The following is a 16,767-nucleotide window of genomic DNA, read 5'->3' as shown; positions in this document are numbered from 1 at the left end:
GGAATTTGATTTTTAGTAGTTTCTAGGTCAGAATGAATGTGGAAAAAGAAAATACTTCCTTTCATCTGCCTTCCCTTAATTCCTTTATATTTCCATTGTGTCCTTTGTTCTTTTCTTGTTCCCTTTCTTCTTTCCTTCTGTGTGTTTCCTTTCTTCTGTCCTGTCATCCTTTTGTCTGCCTCTCATCTCTCTGTCATCATGTTTTACTTCCTTTCCTTTTTTGTCTCTTTTCCTTCTTTGTTTTTCCTTTATTCCTTCTTTGTGTCAATTCTTCCATTTGTCTGTAATCACTTCCTTCCTTTCACCATTATGTTGTTTCTTCCCTTCGTATCTATTCTTTCCTTGTCATGTATACCTTGCTTTATTCCTTACTGTTTTTTCTATCTTTGCTTCCTTGTGTTTGTTCTCTTAATTTCTGTCTGTCCTTATCTGTCAGGTAGACGTAAAAGCTATTGATTTAAGGTAACCTTAAGTGTTTTGCATTTTAAAATTAACGTAAAGTGCTGAGAAACTTTTACATTAAAAACATGTAAGAATCCTGGAAACATACCTATGAAATCAGAAGTTTTGTGGTTATAATGATCTAATTTTGAGGTTATAAAATGATCTTAGTCACCTCAAATGTACCAAAACATGCAACAGATTCCACTATTACACAAAACAAGCCAAACAGGATAATCAAGATGTAAAAAAGAAAAAAAAGTTCCTTTACTTCATTAAGCTTGTGTAGGAAAAGTTGGTTGCATTAATTGCATGCTAAGTAAAGCATGTAATCAATGAGTCATTACTGAGTTTTACCGATTGCCTTAAAAATCAAAGGTTTGCTAGTTGGATAAATATGTATGTTAAATATTGGCAAAGTAACAGCAATGACTGTCGCTAAAGCAATTTCCCAACATTATACAGAGGGCAAGATAAGCCAAACTGTAATGCTAAGAAATGACACAAAAAAGTGCTAAATCTCAAATTCCACGGGTCGGAGTTAGTATAGAAAATATTTACACTCATGACATTGTTGGAAAATTATGTTAAACAGAAAAATGGTAAGTGGCTTTACAAGCTGTCATTGTACTTCCTTACTGTAGTTGACAGTGTCTTTTGAACAAGAGAGACAAAAAGGTGTTTGGCTAAAACACACTGTACCTTTTTCAGCACAAGCTAAAAAGCTCAATGTCAAGCAGGGCCTTTGTGATATTTGTGTCAGACAATGAGTTTATATGTCTAATTGAGGATTGCATAGTCAAATTTTAGCCTGCCTGTCCCACAGCTGAAGCTCAACTAAATCCTAGTCATCTATGTAATAATTATTCCAGTATAGCAGCAAATCAACAGCAGTACGACCATAAAAAAGTCTGATTAAGAAGCAGTAGTGGGACCTTAAGAGAACTATCCAGATGAACTGAAGCAACGCTAGACCAAAATACATCAACAATGTAAAATCCTAAAAAGTGGTTAGGAGAATCAGCTTTTTAGAGTTGGAGGCAGAGCTGCTAAAGTCGGCACTACAAACTTGCATATTGTCGCCTTCCTAAAATAATAGCCTATGTCATTTTTTTTTGCCAAAAGTGATTTTGGAAATCACGTTTGGCAAAAAAAAAAGACAATATACTAACCAACCGACGGAAACCAATCAGCAAACAAAGTACTCTGAACATTTTATAGTGGGGCACTTTTTATTGAACAGTATGAACAGGTTTATTAATCATCACTTTTTATTACAAAAAGTAGGTGATGCCACATCTGCCAGGAGAGCCCAGCTCAGTGGAGGTGGATCCCAGGATGTAACCAACCGTCTGGGGAGAACGTGAAAAAAAAAAAGCTCAAAATGATCGAGAAAAGAAAAAAAGCTGGAAGGAAAGAGTTTAGCAGAGGCCAAAGTCTCTAGGAGAGCAGCTGTTCTCTGCACGCCCATCAGCTGGCTCGATTGCACATGAATGGTCACAAGAAAACAAGAAGATTGTCCCTCTTTACTTCTGGGCGGGGATCATGCCGTCAATGGCCTCTCCCTTCTCGAGCTTCTTCTCCATCTCAACCATGAGCTTGACACCGTCAACCACCAGCTGGACCTGATCCACCTCAGAGGAGCCCAGACGGTCAGCATTGGAGATGTCAAACACGCCACCCACAGATGCAGTGTCCACACCGCCTAAAGAAGGACAGAAAGGAATGAGAGGCTGAAAACCAGATCTCTGCACTCTCTTAGGATCTTACTCCAGTACTGATCTACAAATAGTCGAAGTAATGTGGCCTGTTAATACCTGTGCCACGCTTCTGCAGGCGCAGCCTTGTGAGGATCTCCTCAAATTTAGGATGTGTGCTCAGCTTGGGCAGCTTGACGTGGACGCCACCACGCAGGCCGGTACCCAGGTTGGAGGGGCAGGTCAGGATGTAGCCGAGATGCTCGTTCCACATGAAACCATGGTTGTGTTTCTTGAAGATCTCCTCAATCTTTTGAATCATGGAAAGATAGTTAGGGCAAAATTATTTATTTTTATATATATATATCCTCTCATCACCTACCTTCTGCAGGCCAACACAGAAACGCCTGAAGACCTCCCTCATGTTGCCACCCTTCTGCATGGAGATGACACGCAGGTGATCCTCCTCGTTTACCCAGACCAAGAAGGTCTTGTCGTCATTGTGCCTAAGAGGAGACGGGGGGGCACCAGAATAGGAAAACCAGAATAAAACCAGAATAAAATAGTAAATGGCTTATACTTGTAAAGCACTTTGTCTAGTTCAGAGGACCCCAAAGTGCCTTATATTACATTGAGTCAGTCACCCACTGATGGTGGTAAGCTACTACTGGGGAAGTCTGATGGAGGCAAGGCTACCACCCGGCCCTCTGACCACCACCAGCAGGCCAGGTGGCTGAAGTGCCCAAGTAGACAACAACTAAAACAGATGGAGCAGGGGTTCAAACCAGTAACCCACCAGTTACAGGATGAAGCCCCACCTCATCACTCCTATTGAAGAAAAGTAGAAATAGTCATGGACGTTTTCGGTGAGTGTTTTGTGTAGTCTCAAGGTTATTTGGGTACGCTCACCAGATGCCTCTGGCGTCAGGCCAGTCGCGGGCCATGCCAGCGCAGGTCAGCAGGGGAGAGACGGGCTTGTCAAACAGGAAGTGATCGCTGATCAGCTGCTCCTGCTCGGCGTCAGTCATGGACTTCAGGGGATAGTACTTTCCCTTGAACTCACCGTCCAGGCTGGTGAGAGCTGTAGGGACAGACGGTGTGTCAGGACAGCTTAAGCAAAGAGAGACAGTGCTAGTTTTTGGTCATGGCCACCTGACAGCTAATTATTATTAAAAGAACAGAACAAGGACATGAACATGTTTCTTCTGAGGTATCTATCTGGGTTCACCATTTGACACAACCCAAACAGTTGTGTCTAGGTTTTCTCCTAGTTCTCTCAAACTAATTATAGCTTACCCTCAACAGCCAGCTTCTCAATAGCTCTACGCTCGCCACGGCTGTTGTGGGGAGGCAGGGTGTATCCCTTGATGCTGCGACCAGTACGGACACGGCTGGACAGGACATAGTTGGGGTCCAGGTCATCACCACCCTAGTGAAAAAGTTGCAGTTTATAAGGTTATTTTCTATGTAGATCTGTTTTAAGAGCCACTTTGCTATAGAGCTTCAGGTACCTTCAGGTTCTCAAAGTTGAGGTCAGTCTTGTGCTTGTCAGTGGGCTTGTATCCACCATGACGGTCGGAGATGATGGGGTCAAGAAGCTCCTTAAAAACCTCATAGGACTCCTCGTCACCAGCGACGCAGCCAACAGTCATGATGAAGGGGTGACCTGAAGTATAGGAGCAAATACAGGGGGAGAGCGTGAATTATATTGCAGCAGCTTTGCATGGAACTAGTTCTGTCCAATCATATTTGACTACTAGCATCTTCATTTTTCTCACCAGGGTTGTCGACACCAGTCTGGATCACATCATCCAAAGTGTAACCGCTTGGTGTCTGCTTGTCCCTCAACTTGGCATATATGTCCTTGTTCAGAACCTTGGCCATGTGGTTGTTGTGCTTGGACAGGTCTGGGAACTCCTCCTCAACTTTGTAGTTGAGTTTGAAGTTGTTGTGGGTGTTTCCGAAAGGCATGATTGCTTTCTAACACTAGAAAGAGAGGAAAACATTCTTTAAAAAATAGAAACACAAACCTTCATCTTGGGTCTATCATAAGTGAACACATAATCTGGCTCGATGAAAATGGAATTATAATTTATGATTTAGGTATTCTCTGGAACAGCTGCGAAATTTAAATGGCGCCTGCTGTGGAATCCTGGTAACATGTGTCACTCAGACTCAGGCTCAGGTGTCACGCTGAAATGGAGGGTAGAGGGAGCAGCGCCTGATCTTTGGGTATTTTTAGCCTGAGTACATCTGACTGTATACCCTTTATGTACTCACGCTATACAGGCAGTACCTTAATAATCTATAGTCAAAAATACAACGTTTTGAAAACATATCTCACACCACTACACGAAAGCAAACACACAACACCGTTGCACCAGATCAGATGACTGTGAGTGTATTACTCACAGGTGTCATTGTCATGAGCCTAAAATAGAATTTTAACGAGTTAGAGATGCGTTTCCACTCCGAGACCCCGCCCACCAGAAAAATTCACTTAACTTTGAATTTTACTTCTGATTTCTCTAGTTGTTGTTCACTGCAATAAATTTTACTCAATGTAATAACTGTTTACGTTTAGTTGTTATTTTGTAAGATTAACGCTCATGAAGAAAAGCTGCCAAAACAGTTTGTTGGTTTATAGGTTGCTTATTAAACATGCACTTCCCCATTCATTGAGAGAGCACTCTCAATATGACAGAAATATCTGCAGAGTGAAAAGCTGCAGAACACTTTTACTAGGACCTAAATGACCCAAAGTATTATCTCAAGTCAGCTTTACTAAACATAGCTAAGTAGCAAAATTCAGAAAATTGGAGAATCTCGTACATTAATTTAGGAAGACATATTCTGCACATCCACAAAGACTAACTGTAACTTTTACCCTTGCTATTTTTGTAGCCATCTGTTTTCAAAGTCTTCCTTTGCTGTGGAAATTTTGGTCTGGTATTTTGAGCTAGTAAAATGTTTGGCACGTGCAGTAAATATATCTCTACCTTGTCTTGACCTTCTTTAACATCAAAATATTATTGGGTTATATATATATATATATATTACCTGCGCACAAGACAAGAACAGAGGTAACAGTCCTTGGGATCAGATCCTGTTCACCACAGCCAAAATAGGGGTCACCCAGCTCTGGAGGTCTCTGCTCCCTGTTTTTATACTGGGCAGACGTCTGCCATTCGTTTGGCCATTTTAGTGCCTGCTGAGCTTTCATTGGCTGGTTTCTGAACTGATACTCTGAACAGTTTATGAAAGAGGCGCCTTTGCAACACTGCCATCCAAGAAGGTTACCACAGCTGGCCCTCCTCCCACAAGGACCCATACATAGCCCCAGTAGGATGGGTGAGGGGGCTGCAAGGGTAATGGAGTAATGCAGTTAGAGGTGCAGATGATACGATAGTTGAGGAGCAGAGGGGCGGTCAGCAAGCAAAGATGCAAGAAAAAGCTTGTGGTTTGCCAGGCGTGCCAGGAAGAACACGGATCCTTGTGTTAGGTGTGAATATTAGACAGAGTTTGTCTTCTTCTCACTTGGGCATAGCAGATGTATAAAGTGATGCTGCCTGGCAACACTGTTTATTTATTAGACAAAGTCTTCTCTGGATTTCAGGGGTGATGAGTAGTGAAGGCTTGTCGACAGTATTTGCCACGTAACAGAACCTTTCTTTGTGACGTGTTTAAGGCGTCTTCTCACGCTTCAGGGTTTAAACAGTAAATGGGTTGAATTTATTATGTTTTCTAGTTATTATGACCACTCAAAGCACTAAAGTAAGGCCACATTAACCCAACTGGACTTATTTATCCAGATTGGTAGGCAACTTGGCATTAAGTGCTGCTCCCACTGAGGTATCAAAGTGATGACTAATAATCTTAAAAAACACTTTTACTTTGTTTCTAAAAACCTGAATTTCCCAGTTCCAAATTAACTGGAATGTCTTCTGAAAGACTGAATTCCAACCTTAAAATCCAAGATGGCTGCAATGAGTGTAAAACAGTGCAACTGGCAAAAATCAAAGTCTATTATCATGTCACAATACATTCAGCTCACTGGAGTGAGATGAGAAACAAAAATCATTTCATTTTGATGATGCAAGTAAATAAATCGATAAAATCAAAGAAAAGGTTTCGCAAACTACAAATTCTGTTTTTCAGAGTCTGCAATCAGTGTTAAGTAATACATTCCAGAACTAATTCTTATGTCAACGTTTTTTTCTGGTTGTCTTATTCAAACGTGGTCTTAATGCCAGAAAATAATAAACAATGTTTTGTTTAATGTTTTTACAGATGCAACATTGACTTCCATTCTATTGTGTATACCTGTTTGTCGTGGCAGGATCACTGGAGGGGCTAGTTTATCTCCATTGGTCAACAGTCTTTCAAAGCGTCTAATGTACACACACACACACACACACACAGCTTAGGGCAGTTTAGAGAAACAAATTAGCCAAGCAATTTTTTTTTGGACTACAAGAGGAAGCTGAAGTATCTGGACAGACGCCAGGAAGTTACAAACATGCAAGCTACATGCCAAAAGACCCCAGGCAGGGATATGAACCCAGGTCCTTCTTGCTGCAAGCCACCAGTGTTACCAGCTGCACCATCAAGCAGCCCTAAGTACAGCCCAATATTGCTTAGACAGTTAAGTAAGCCTGAACTTGCATAAAGTATTTATCTGGGGAAAGCTGTCTTTCTGTGACTGCTTCTCTCAACTTTTTAACTAAAAGATCTTTTTTTTTAACAGGAGTTCCTGCAATTCTTTGATCAGATGAATGCTTGCCCATTTTAAGTCAACTTAATTCAATTAAAACCTCCTTGACATGAGGATTTTTCATCCTTTGTCATGTACTGAAGTAAATTTAGGTGCTCACACCAAATTCATCTGCCATAGTAAAAAGATGGCAGATGAATTTGCCATTAATGGTTACATTAACCCTAACCATTGTTGTTCATTAGTGAACATTAATGGTTCATTAATGCTATGATGAAAATGTAACATATTCTGCAGTAAAGTTGATTCGTTATTGTAATTTTTTAAGAGTTACAACCTTTGTAACAAGAAAACAAAGATAGAGACAATTTAGTGCATCCAGTCCGAATGCTGTTGATGAGTTCAACTCAGGATCAATCAAATTATTTTATTAAATTTACAAGCTTTTATCTGCAAATACACCAAATTTGTTCAAACAGTACTGACCCATGAACTTTCACTCTATGATGCTCTTAAATTTAAAGCCATAGAGAGTTTATTTGCTGCTCTTCTCATCACGTCTGTAGCCAATCATCAAGGTGTACTCTTACCTGACTGTTGCCAACATTGACAAAGCATCACCGTTGCAAGAAATGTTTTTTATTTCTTGTTGATACAAGAAGATAATGATTTCACCAATATCTGCTTCTGTTTTGAAGCAATCAGTCTGCCATTTATTTACAATAATTTCATTTGGACTCCTTTACGTCTTTACAGATTGCATTGCTCTATGGAAATGTAGTTAGCCAAGCATTTTTTGTCAAATAGAATCTTTACGTGCTGAACCATTAGTTTAGAGTTAAAACTGTAATGATCCCAGGGTCTTTCCTGCAGCTGTGTTTGTGGGATATCCCGGCCCTCTCACAGGCAGCTGCTTGGTTCACACCTGCTTCTTCTGCTTCCTTGTGATATTGCTGCTCCCGTCTGCACATAACCGGCACATTGCGATCACATAAGCTTACACTTCATCGCAGCCAAAGATCTTGAGACAAAACAACTCTCACTGTTTCTCTGACGGTATTTTGTCAGCTTCTCTCCTTGTTTCTGCTTTTGGCGCAGGCGGTATCAGGAGGCGCAGCGGACAGGGCCATTTGCCCACACACTCCCCAAGTAACCTCTTCTCATGTTACCCAGCTGTCCACTGCCTGTCCTGCACAAAGTCAAAGGTTACCAAGTTAGAGCAGGTTTCTGCAACTACTTCATGCACTAAGCTGACAATATACAATTAGCTGGGTTTCGTTCGAAAGCTTGACATGTTAAGATAAAATAAAAAATAATCTGGCATGTATAAGATTAAATATCTGCATCCCATGTCTTGACTTGACCACTCTACCTTTTCACAGTCCATCAGACAATGAGGGCATCTCTTGACTTCGGGCCTGTCCTCGTGACCTCATAGGTTTTTTGTAAGGTTTTGCTCTGAACTTTAAATCCCAATCAATTTTTGATTTCCTGTCCTGAAAGTCTTGGGTCAAAATTGACCTGATTATATTTTCGTCCATCTCAGCCAAAACCTCAGTTCCATCAGACGAAAAGTAACCACAAATCACAATGCTGTGACCTTTGTGTTTCATGAAGCTTATTTTTGGCAGCGTTCAAACCTTTGTTAAACATTTTGGAATGACATTGATTCAAGGGGTCTTTAACTTCTTGACTCTGTGTTTGGAAGGAGTTTGTTTTGAGATTGTCTTTCACCTCTCTGTAGGCTTTAGTCGAAAAAAAGCAAACAAAGAAGTATCACATGGACACTTAGACTTTATTTCAGGTGCTTTACCTAGGTATCACTTTGCAGGTTTTTGTACTTATGCTTTTATCTATTTGTCTACTATATTTTTCTTGAACGCACATAGTAAATGTCACATTATATGTGGAAAAGCTTAGAAAATCTTAGCATAGTCTAATTTTTACAATATGAAAACCAAAAGCTTCTTTGAAGTGGTTTTGGGTCAAAATCTAAGGTGAAAATTCAAAATGTTTGGAATAAATGCTATTTAGCTGCAAAATTCTGAAATCACCATCATTTGAGTGAGCATGTCAGTCTCTCAAATGTTAGTTGAGAAACTTTGGCACACTCTTTTTTAAAACCCTCTTTTATATCATTTCGATTAGGAACTATTCAGTTAGTCAATGGTCTGCTGAAATCCTACCTCATTTCAAGTAGAGAGTTGGAACGGTTTAATTCCTTGTTGAGATGTTTTGTTGTGGTCAGGATTTAATTATCTACTTATATTTAGAAAGAGTTGAGTAAAAGATTGCAAAAGGGTCAGTACTACAGCTGCAAAATGAACCAAAATGATGAGCCCTCCACCACCATGTATATGAGTTGTTAATAGTTTTTGTTCTGACTTCCTACACCTTATTACAAAGCATCTTAGCTTTGGTTTTGTCTGTGCAAAATACATTGTTCAAGAAGTCTTTTGCAACCTTCCAAGCCTAAGCACAAGGGAAAAAGAAAAGGACTTTTCCTCAGGCTTGGGAGTTTGTTTAAGTTAGAAAAACTCCCAAGATTGGAAAAAAAGTTGTTCCAAGATGTGTACCGCAACTGTTAGCATCGTTCAAATTGAGTTTAAAGGTTTGGTTTCTAGGGAGGGGAACTGTCCGACACAAGCAAATTTGACACCAACATTTACTTAAAGGAATTGAATAATTCCAGTCTTGGATAGTTATGCAACAAGAGGGTGATACGATCCTTGCAACTTGTACGCTGGAACACCCAACAGGTTACAGAAATACTCACCTAATTACTCATGTTGTACAATATAGCAGCAGGTTTTAAATGATTTTGATTAACTTACTTAGGTAAGTTATAGAATTCAAAGCAACGGAAACAGAAAACACTTGAATCTTTGGTTTTTGTTTTATTGGCTGCTACATTTTCTCAGAGGAAGTGAGCAACACTTCATAACCCTGCAGAACCCCTTTCTTGAAGCACCATGACCCTTTGAAAGGAATCCTGGCCAATTGCCTGACCAGTGTCAGAATAGCTTGGTGTCAAGCTGCAGCTGCACCCAGGGCTACACTTAACTGCTAGGTGAGAACAAATTAGCTCAAGTGGTTCAGGAATAGAAGGATTTATGTAATTTCAATGCCTTTGTTAAAAGTATCAATGCATTTCTACTGTTTAAAGGGCATTATAGCTGAATTTCATCAAAACATGACAAGCATGGATACATTATGTGCTGGGCAACTACAAAAATGACGTACGAAGGGGCTATAAATAATGCCTTTATGACGGACTATATTTAAATCTCTCAGTGCAGCACCTGTCTGGGAAGAACTGGCATACAGACTTACATCAAACAGAGCAACGGGGTAATTCTTGCAGACAGACTTTCTCTTGCATGTGTTCATCAAGGACTAGAAGACATCAAGTCATCTGACTGTTTTAGGCTTTGTCATCACCACCGAATGTTTGAAACTAGATTGTAACTGTGTATCCCATTAGTTTGGTTTTGCAGGGTTGTCACGGTGCAAAGTTTTCACCCATTAAAACTTAAGTCATGCATACGCATCATGGTCAGGGGCAACGCTATAATTATACAAGGCTTGCTAGCTCCATGTGCGCCCTGTCGGACAGCAACCCCCACCCAAGCAGGAGACTGATTCAATTTCATCGACTCAGTATTCTATTCATCTCAGCCTGGGCCTTAGCTCCAACTTAGCAGGTCACAAACTCCGCAAACGTTTTTCTGCAAACGCACTCTCAAATCCAAAGTTCATACACAAATAGTGGATGGGGCATGTCCTCTACCTCATTCATTCATTCATTCATTCAGACATTCCTACAGCATTAACAAGTTAACCATGCAAGGTTTAATGCTAATTAGATGGGCTTTACCCTCTCTAACTAATGCATGACAAAATGCTTTATTTTAGCATAGAAAATGTGCATCACTTCATCTGAATGAACAGTTTGACAATTCGTAGGATCTCAGTATGTTATGGTACCATGGATCACAGCAAGTTATAATGTGCTTCAGCTGCTCTAATTTTACAATCAGCTACAACTGAGGTGAAACACAAAGAAATCCGTTTTAAAGTCAGGCTTCCACAGTCAAGAAGTTTCTTGACAACACAGTCTCTCAAACCCAATATGGCTGCCAAGTGTCCATCTACCCATTGCTTATACCCACTTGTCCATGCAGGGTCATGGGGAACTGGTGCCTACCTCCACCAGGTAGGCACCTGGTCATTGGCCAAAATTTAGGGTACAACCTGGACAGGTGGCCAGTCTATCATAGGGCAACACAGAGACACACAGGACAAACAACCATGCACACACACTAAGGATGATTTAATGGACCAATTAATGTAACAGTTATCCTAGCAGTTGTTTTAGGAGTGTGGAAGGAATGTGGAGTACTTGGAGAGAACCCATGCATACACAGAGAGAACATGCAAACTTCATGCAGAAAGACCCCAGGCTGCAATTCTAAACCAGCTGCTAGGTCTTCTGATTGTTTCTTAAAGTAATCTTACTCAATAGTGCTCCGTGCTTATTTTAAGGCCTTTTGCATTAACTCGCTGGTCTTTAGCTTCTGCGAACCCATATTAGTTTAGTCTATTGTTTTGCTTCCCATGACAGCATAGTGTACAATGTGTCTTTAACATTTTGAGGAAGCTTGGTGAAGAAGTAGAGTAGAAAAGAAGAAGTGGCATAAAAAGACGCAAGCTCGGGTACTTGAAGTGGGTGTCATTGAGAAACATGAAAACCCAGAGTATCCGTCTAAGTCAAGGCCTGAGGAAATATGTTCAGTTAGCTGATATTGTTTTATGCCTTTAACAATGACATTCACCATTCCCTGTGGATCTCACAATAAATTAAGAATAAAAACAATTAGTGTAGTTGCAACAGTCTGCTTGTTCAAATACAATTTACAAAAAGGTTTGGCATTGCCACATACTCAACACTGATGCTCAGCCCTCAAATGTATGTTTCTTACAAAACATTCTTACAAACGTTTCACCATTTGAGGGGAAAGAAAATGATCTCCCAACCGTTTTAGGTTAATTACCAGGAAATATTGCAACAAAGAAATAATCAGCCAAACACAAACTTCCTTACTTTTTGGGTTAGTTAACTGTCTGGTTCTATTTCCCAGCCTATTAGGAAAGACGTTGTTTCATTGTGTCACAGATTATGGAAACTTCCTGAGTGGCAGATGGTGGGCAGTTACCTTCTGCAATGCTATACAAATGTCTCCATCTAGTGGTCTGCAGCACACTGCAACAAGCAGGTCTCTATTCCAGCCTTGTCAGAAACAAAGAGGAGTAACGTTCTTACTATTTGACTCAATCAAATGTTCATATTTCTCCTACTGATTTTCCTAACCTTTTTTAAAAAAAACTTTTAAAGCCATGTGTTCTGTTCTGTTCCTCCAGATCAAAATGAGTTCAAAATGGATTGTAAGTCACAAAATATCTCTACAAACCTTCTTGCACTTTATGACCCTGTACACACATGGGTCTAACTCTGTCACCACTATCTTAATTCTGAGAAGAACTTCATTTTTGCTGATAACTGTATTACTTACAACTCAACAGTCCACATTGAGAAAATCAACATGGACCAAAGGTTTTTCTCAAGACTCTTACAACCCTGGAGTGATACTGTGGGGGCAAAGGTTCTGGATGCAGTAAAGGTGAGTAAAGAGAGAGCCAGTAGCACTGATTAGACTGAAATATAATAGACATTTTAAGAATATACTCCAACTGGATTCTTTTCAGGTGTATGACCAATTGCTCCATCCTGAGCCTCTTTGTAATGGTTCAGTGAGTTCAAGTGATTCATTTATAGCTTGTTCTTTTAAGCTGATGTTTTTTTTCTTTTATTTTTGGACAATTGTGTCCAGTAAGGTAGATCTACAGCTTCTGAGATATTCAGACCTTCTCATCTGGCACCAACAATAGGCTTAAAGTCAATGCCATCCCTTTTCCGATGCTCAGTTTGAACTTCAGCAATTCCTCCCGTACATTGGAATCCGGCAATGTGATTGGCTGAATCGCTACTGGCGTTGACAAGTAATAAAACAGGTAAATATCCAGTGAGAGTAGCTCGACTTATGTTTGTGTTTATAGATGTGTTGCAAGAATATACTGTGGTTCTATTTTGCTCCTTTTGAATATTAATTTGACTTCAGTGATTCTATTTCTTTGTGAATTTCACTGATAAAAAACACGTTTTTCTAAATTATTTTTAAAACTATATTAGTTCTTAGAAATGTGTACATTTTCACAAATGAACAGCTCTTTTGAGCGGCTCTTTAAAGTGAACGCATCCTTAAGATTCGGTTCCCCTTTAAGACTCGGCAGTTCCATCTCTAGTTAGTTCGGATTTGTATTTTGGGTTCTCCTCTGTCTACGCTGCTGTGACTTTAAGGGGCGGCAGAGCGGAGGGAGTCCTCTGTTTACATTGCTACAGCAGGGTGGGGCTGCCGATGCACCAACACTACGCTTCCTGCTTCTCTCAGAGCAGCGCGAGACCACGCGAAGCTTGTCACGCGCGATCCTGTCACGCGCGATGTCTGCCGCAGAGTGGAAGCAGAAATGCGAGGCGGAGTGGGGTCTCCAGGGCGCCCCGATGCCCGACGCTGTGGACTGGAAGTCCGTGTATGAAGCCAAGCCGCTGGGACGGAACCTGCTGAAGAACCCGGCTCCTATCGGTACCATGTCACTGTCACACTCAAGTTTCTGTCCTGTCATGATTCACAGCAGGCTACTGGGCTGGTTCCGAAGCTGTTTTACAGATTCAGGCCGAATCAGAAGGCGTAAAGCTACCAGAGGGAAAAGTTCTTCAAAGTAACAGATGCGAAGTTGGCTCGCTGTTTCCTGTTGGGTCAGATGTGACGCATCCTTCCCTCCCGGGAAGGGAGCAGTCCAGAGTAAAATCTCTCTCAGTTTCAAAGCCCGTTTCACTCTCTGAGATTTCAGCTCTATAAACTTTTCCTGCAGTTTATGATCTCAGGTCACACTGATAACCACTTTCTCAGAAAATTAGAAGGGGAAAAAACAAGTTAGTATCCAGGTGGGGATAGAAAACAGTCTTGAGTTACATTATTCTATTAGATTTCTGAAAGTTTCATTCCAGACTTTTTTAAAAGCACAGATGAAATGTAAACACCATGATTTGAGGCCCGGGGTTGTAACAGTGCATTCATACAATCCTGTAGAAACAATGTGGTAACATAAGGATAAGGCGTGACTGCGGTGAATAAAATATTTTGTTCGAAGGGCTGGAAACTTAGCAACTTCCTCATTTCAAAGCTGAGGTGTGTCGTAAAGCTTGCCTCATCGATGATCCTGACTAATGCCTAACATTTGTACACACCCAATAATCCTATCCAGAAGAATAGGACTATTGGTTTTGTGTTGTGATGCTTTCATTGGGGTTCCAGAGGTCATAGCGGTGCATTGCCTCTTCCTACAGGGTTTAGTAAGGACACCCCTCCGCCTGAGCGTGAGTACCCAGATGCGCCTCCACATGGACCTCCCCGCTTTCAGCCCGAAGGTGAGAGACGGAGCTAATCAGCCTCTTTTTGTAAAAATAACAAACAAACAAAAAAACAGTAAATTTCGGCAAACTAATCTTTTTAAATCTCAGGTGACTTTGCTGGCTGGACCACGAACACAGAGGTCCTGCCTTACGACACCAGCGGCATCCCAGAGGGCGTTGTGGTCTGTGCGTTGCCGCAGTACAGGTGGGTTTTGCTGAACACTAACAAGGATTATCTTTAAATATACTATACACACTACTATTAAAACTAAGCAGTGGGATTAGCTACAAAAAATACAAAAACAGCAGTACACAGAATTCACTGCTGTGCCGTTTTTCACTTGCCCTCAGCTGGTTCACCTTGGAGCAGGTTGTGGACCTGAAGGCAGAGGGACTGTGGGATGAGCTGCTGGATAAGTTTCAGCCTGAAATAGTCATTCAAGATTGGTAGGTCACTGAGCACTCACCTCCACCCCAACTCTAAAAATAATATTTATAGAATATACTTTATTGATCCCTTTTAATTAAACCAACAACCAGTCTCCTAATTAGGTGTACAGAGTGGTTTACTAATAATTAGCGTCGTGCATCTTGCGAGTCATGTGTGTCATGTCATCAGGTATGAGGAAAGTCAGGTGCACGACTACATCTACCAGCTGCATGTAAAGCTGCTGGCTGCAGACAAAACAACAGTCATCTCAGAGCACACAGCTAAGCCCACAGAGAACCTGAGTGTTTACTCCCACAACTGGAAGGAGGTACAATTTATTTATTTATTTTTTTACTTTTTTCTAGTCCATTTCAATTTCTACATTGATTCACCTGTGACTGAATTTTTCACTGCCTGTTTTGGCCTGCAGGTGTCTCACGTGTTCTCCAGCTACGGACCCGGTGTGAGGTTCGTCCACTTCCAGCACAGACTGAAGAACAGCTTCTTAAATGACTTCTTCCCCACACGCTTCACTGGCAGCTCTGTCATTGTGAAGCCACTCAAAAGCAGTTCATAGGCTTAAGCTTCTAACGGAAAAGTAGCTGCTCAATTAGGTCAGCTTTGGAAAGAACATAATAAAATGTTGCACTACACCAATCAATCTTACTATTGACTTATTACTTTGTGCAATTGTTAGTTTGTAATAATTTTTGACACATTTTACATTTGTTCTTGGGTGGATTTACCTGTGGGGAACTAACTCATTATTGTGGCTTCATAAAAACATTGTATTGTTGAAAACTGGTTTGAGTTGACATGAAATAGATGTGTAGGGTGGGCACGCTAACCATGAATTAAACAAAAGCATTTGTTTCAAAATGCAAAACCACACGAGGCTGATGATAATCAAATGTTTTTCATACTGGCAATTTAGTTTAGTCACATAAAGGAGTTTTACAAACATTTCAAAAGAAGTTATATGGGATACAGTTTGGTTCAGTTTGATTCAGTCCAGGTCATTTAAATTTATGTCAACAACGCAATTCAATTTTAATGTCCATTCATCGGAAATGATTAATATGATACAGTGCAAATATAGTCAGTTTACCATAAAAGAAAAAATTGAGTTGGAGTCCAGAATTAGTCAGATCCCTTTCAGATTTAGATTTAAAATGCATTTTATTCAACCAAGAAATGTGTTTCTAATAGGAAATCAGACCAGCATCTCTCAAAAGACATTAAAACAAAATTTTAAAAAGACAAGAAATGTTTTTGTGGGGGGAAAATCGGTTTATTAATTACATTTTAGAAATAAAATAAAATGACATTTCAAAAATAATTTTTACCCTGCTTAATTATTATTGGAGAATATTTTCATATAAAGCAGTCAAACACTTCTTATAACTGCTGACTAGCTTTTTTTCATGTCTCCACTGGTATTTTGTTCTGAAAAATGTTTTATTTACATTTTAGCAAAAATGGCATATTAAAATTAACAATCTATGGCAAAAAAAAATATGTCTTTGCAGGAATTAAAATCTTATAATTTCTGACCAAATTTGTAAGTTTTTCTTTTCGTAACCAGTTCAAAGTCTTAGAAGATCCGAGGCCTCCTTGCTATCACCTTCATCGCAGGATCTGTCTGGTGTTGAAGTTTGTTAAGCTCCTTACCGCTTTAGTTATTTTCAAATATTTAAACTGTTTTTGTGTGATGTGTTTTGAATTTTGCCAGTAAACTTAACTTGTAGCGTTTTTTGAATAATTTTAGGTACAACGGTATTATTGTGAAATGATCTTAGATTCTCTTAGTGAATCTGGCACACGTTTACAAACATCCACCTGCTTTTCTGTACATAAACTGGCAGTATTTATTTGCTAAAACCTATCATTTGGTAACACACACCAAATAGTGACATTAATGTCTGAGTTTTGCACTATTCATTTTTAAATATAA

The 16,767-nt window shown here is 40.1% G+C and overlaps 2 protein-coding genes across 2 annotated transcripts; one reads left to right on the top strand and one right to left on the bottom strand.

Annotated features, from left to right (window-relative positions):
• Positions 1 to 1,650: 1,650 nt before the first annotated feature.
• Positions 1,651 to 5,324, bottom strand: ckma (creatine kinase, muscle a). The gene is made up of 8 exons (XM_028031226.1): positions 5,199 to 5,324; positions 3,917 to 4,124; positions 3,650 to 3,804; positions 3,435 to 3,567; positions 3,048 to 3,219; positions 2,521 to 2,644; positions 2,259 to 2,448; positions 1,651 to 2,146 (listed from the first exon to the last, which is right to left on the bottom strand). The coding sequence occupies exons 2-8, from the start codon at positions 4,107 to 4,109 to the stop codon at positions 1,968 to 1,970; spliced, it is 1,146 nt and encodes a 381-aa protein (XP_027887027.1). The 5' UTR covers positions 4,110 to 4,124; positions 5,199 to 5,324; the 3' UTR covers positions 1,651 to 1,967.
• An 8,016-nt stretch (positions 5,325 to 13,340) lies between these two features.
• Positions 13,341 to 15,950, top strand: nccrp1 (P1, F-box associated domain containing). The gene is made up of 6 exons (XM_028031227.1): positions 13,341 to 13,553; positions 14,318 to 14,398; positions 14,492 to 14,588; positions 14,735 to 14,830; positions 15,003 to 15,141; positions 15,244 to 15,950. Exons 1-6 carry the CDS (start codon positions 13,412 to 13,414, stop codon positions 15,388 to 15,390), a joined length of 702 nt encoding a protein of 233 aa, XP_027887028.1. The 5' UTR covers positions 13,341 to 13,411; the 3' UTR covers positions 15,391 to 15,950.
• The last annotated feature ends 817 nt before the right edge of the window (positions 15,951 to 16,767 follow it).

The sequence above is a fragment of the Xiphophorus couchianus genome, chromosome 11 (assembly GCF_001444195.1).
Source record: "Xiphophorus couchianus chromosome 11, X_couchianus-1.0, whole genome shotgun sequence".
Taxonomy (NCBI): domain Eukaryota; kingdom Metazoa; phylum Chordata; class Actinopteri; order Cyprinodontiformes; family Poeciliidae; genus Xiphophorus; species Xiphophorus couchianus.
The sequence above is the reverse complement of the archived record's forward strand: the minus strand, read 5'-3'. Positions and strand labels throughout refer to the sequence as shown.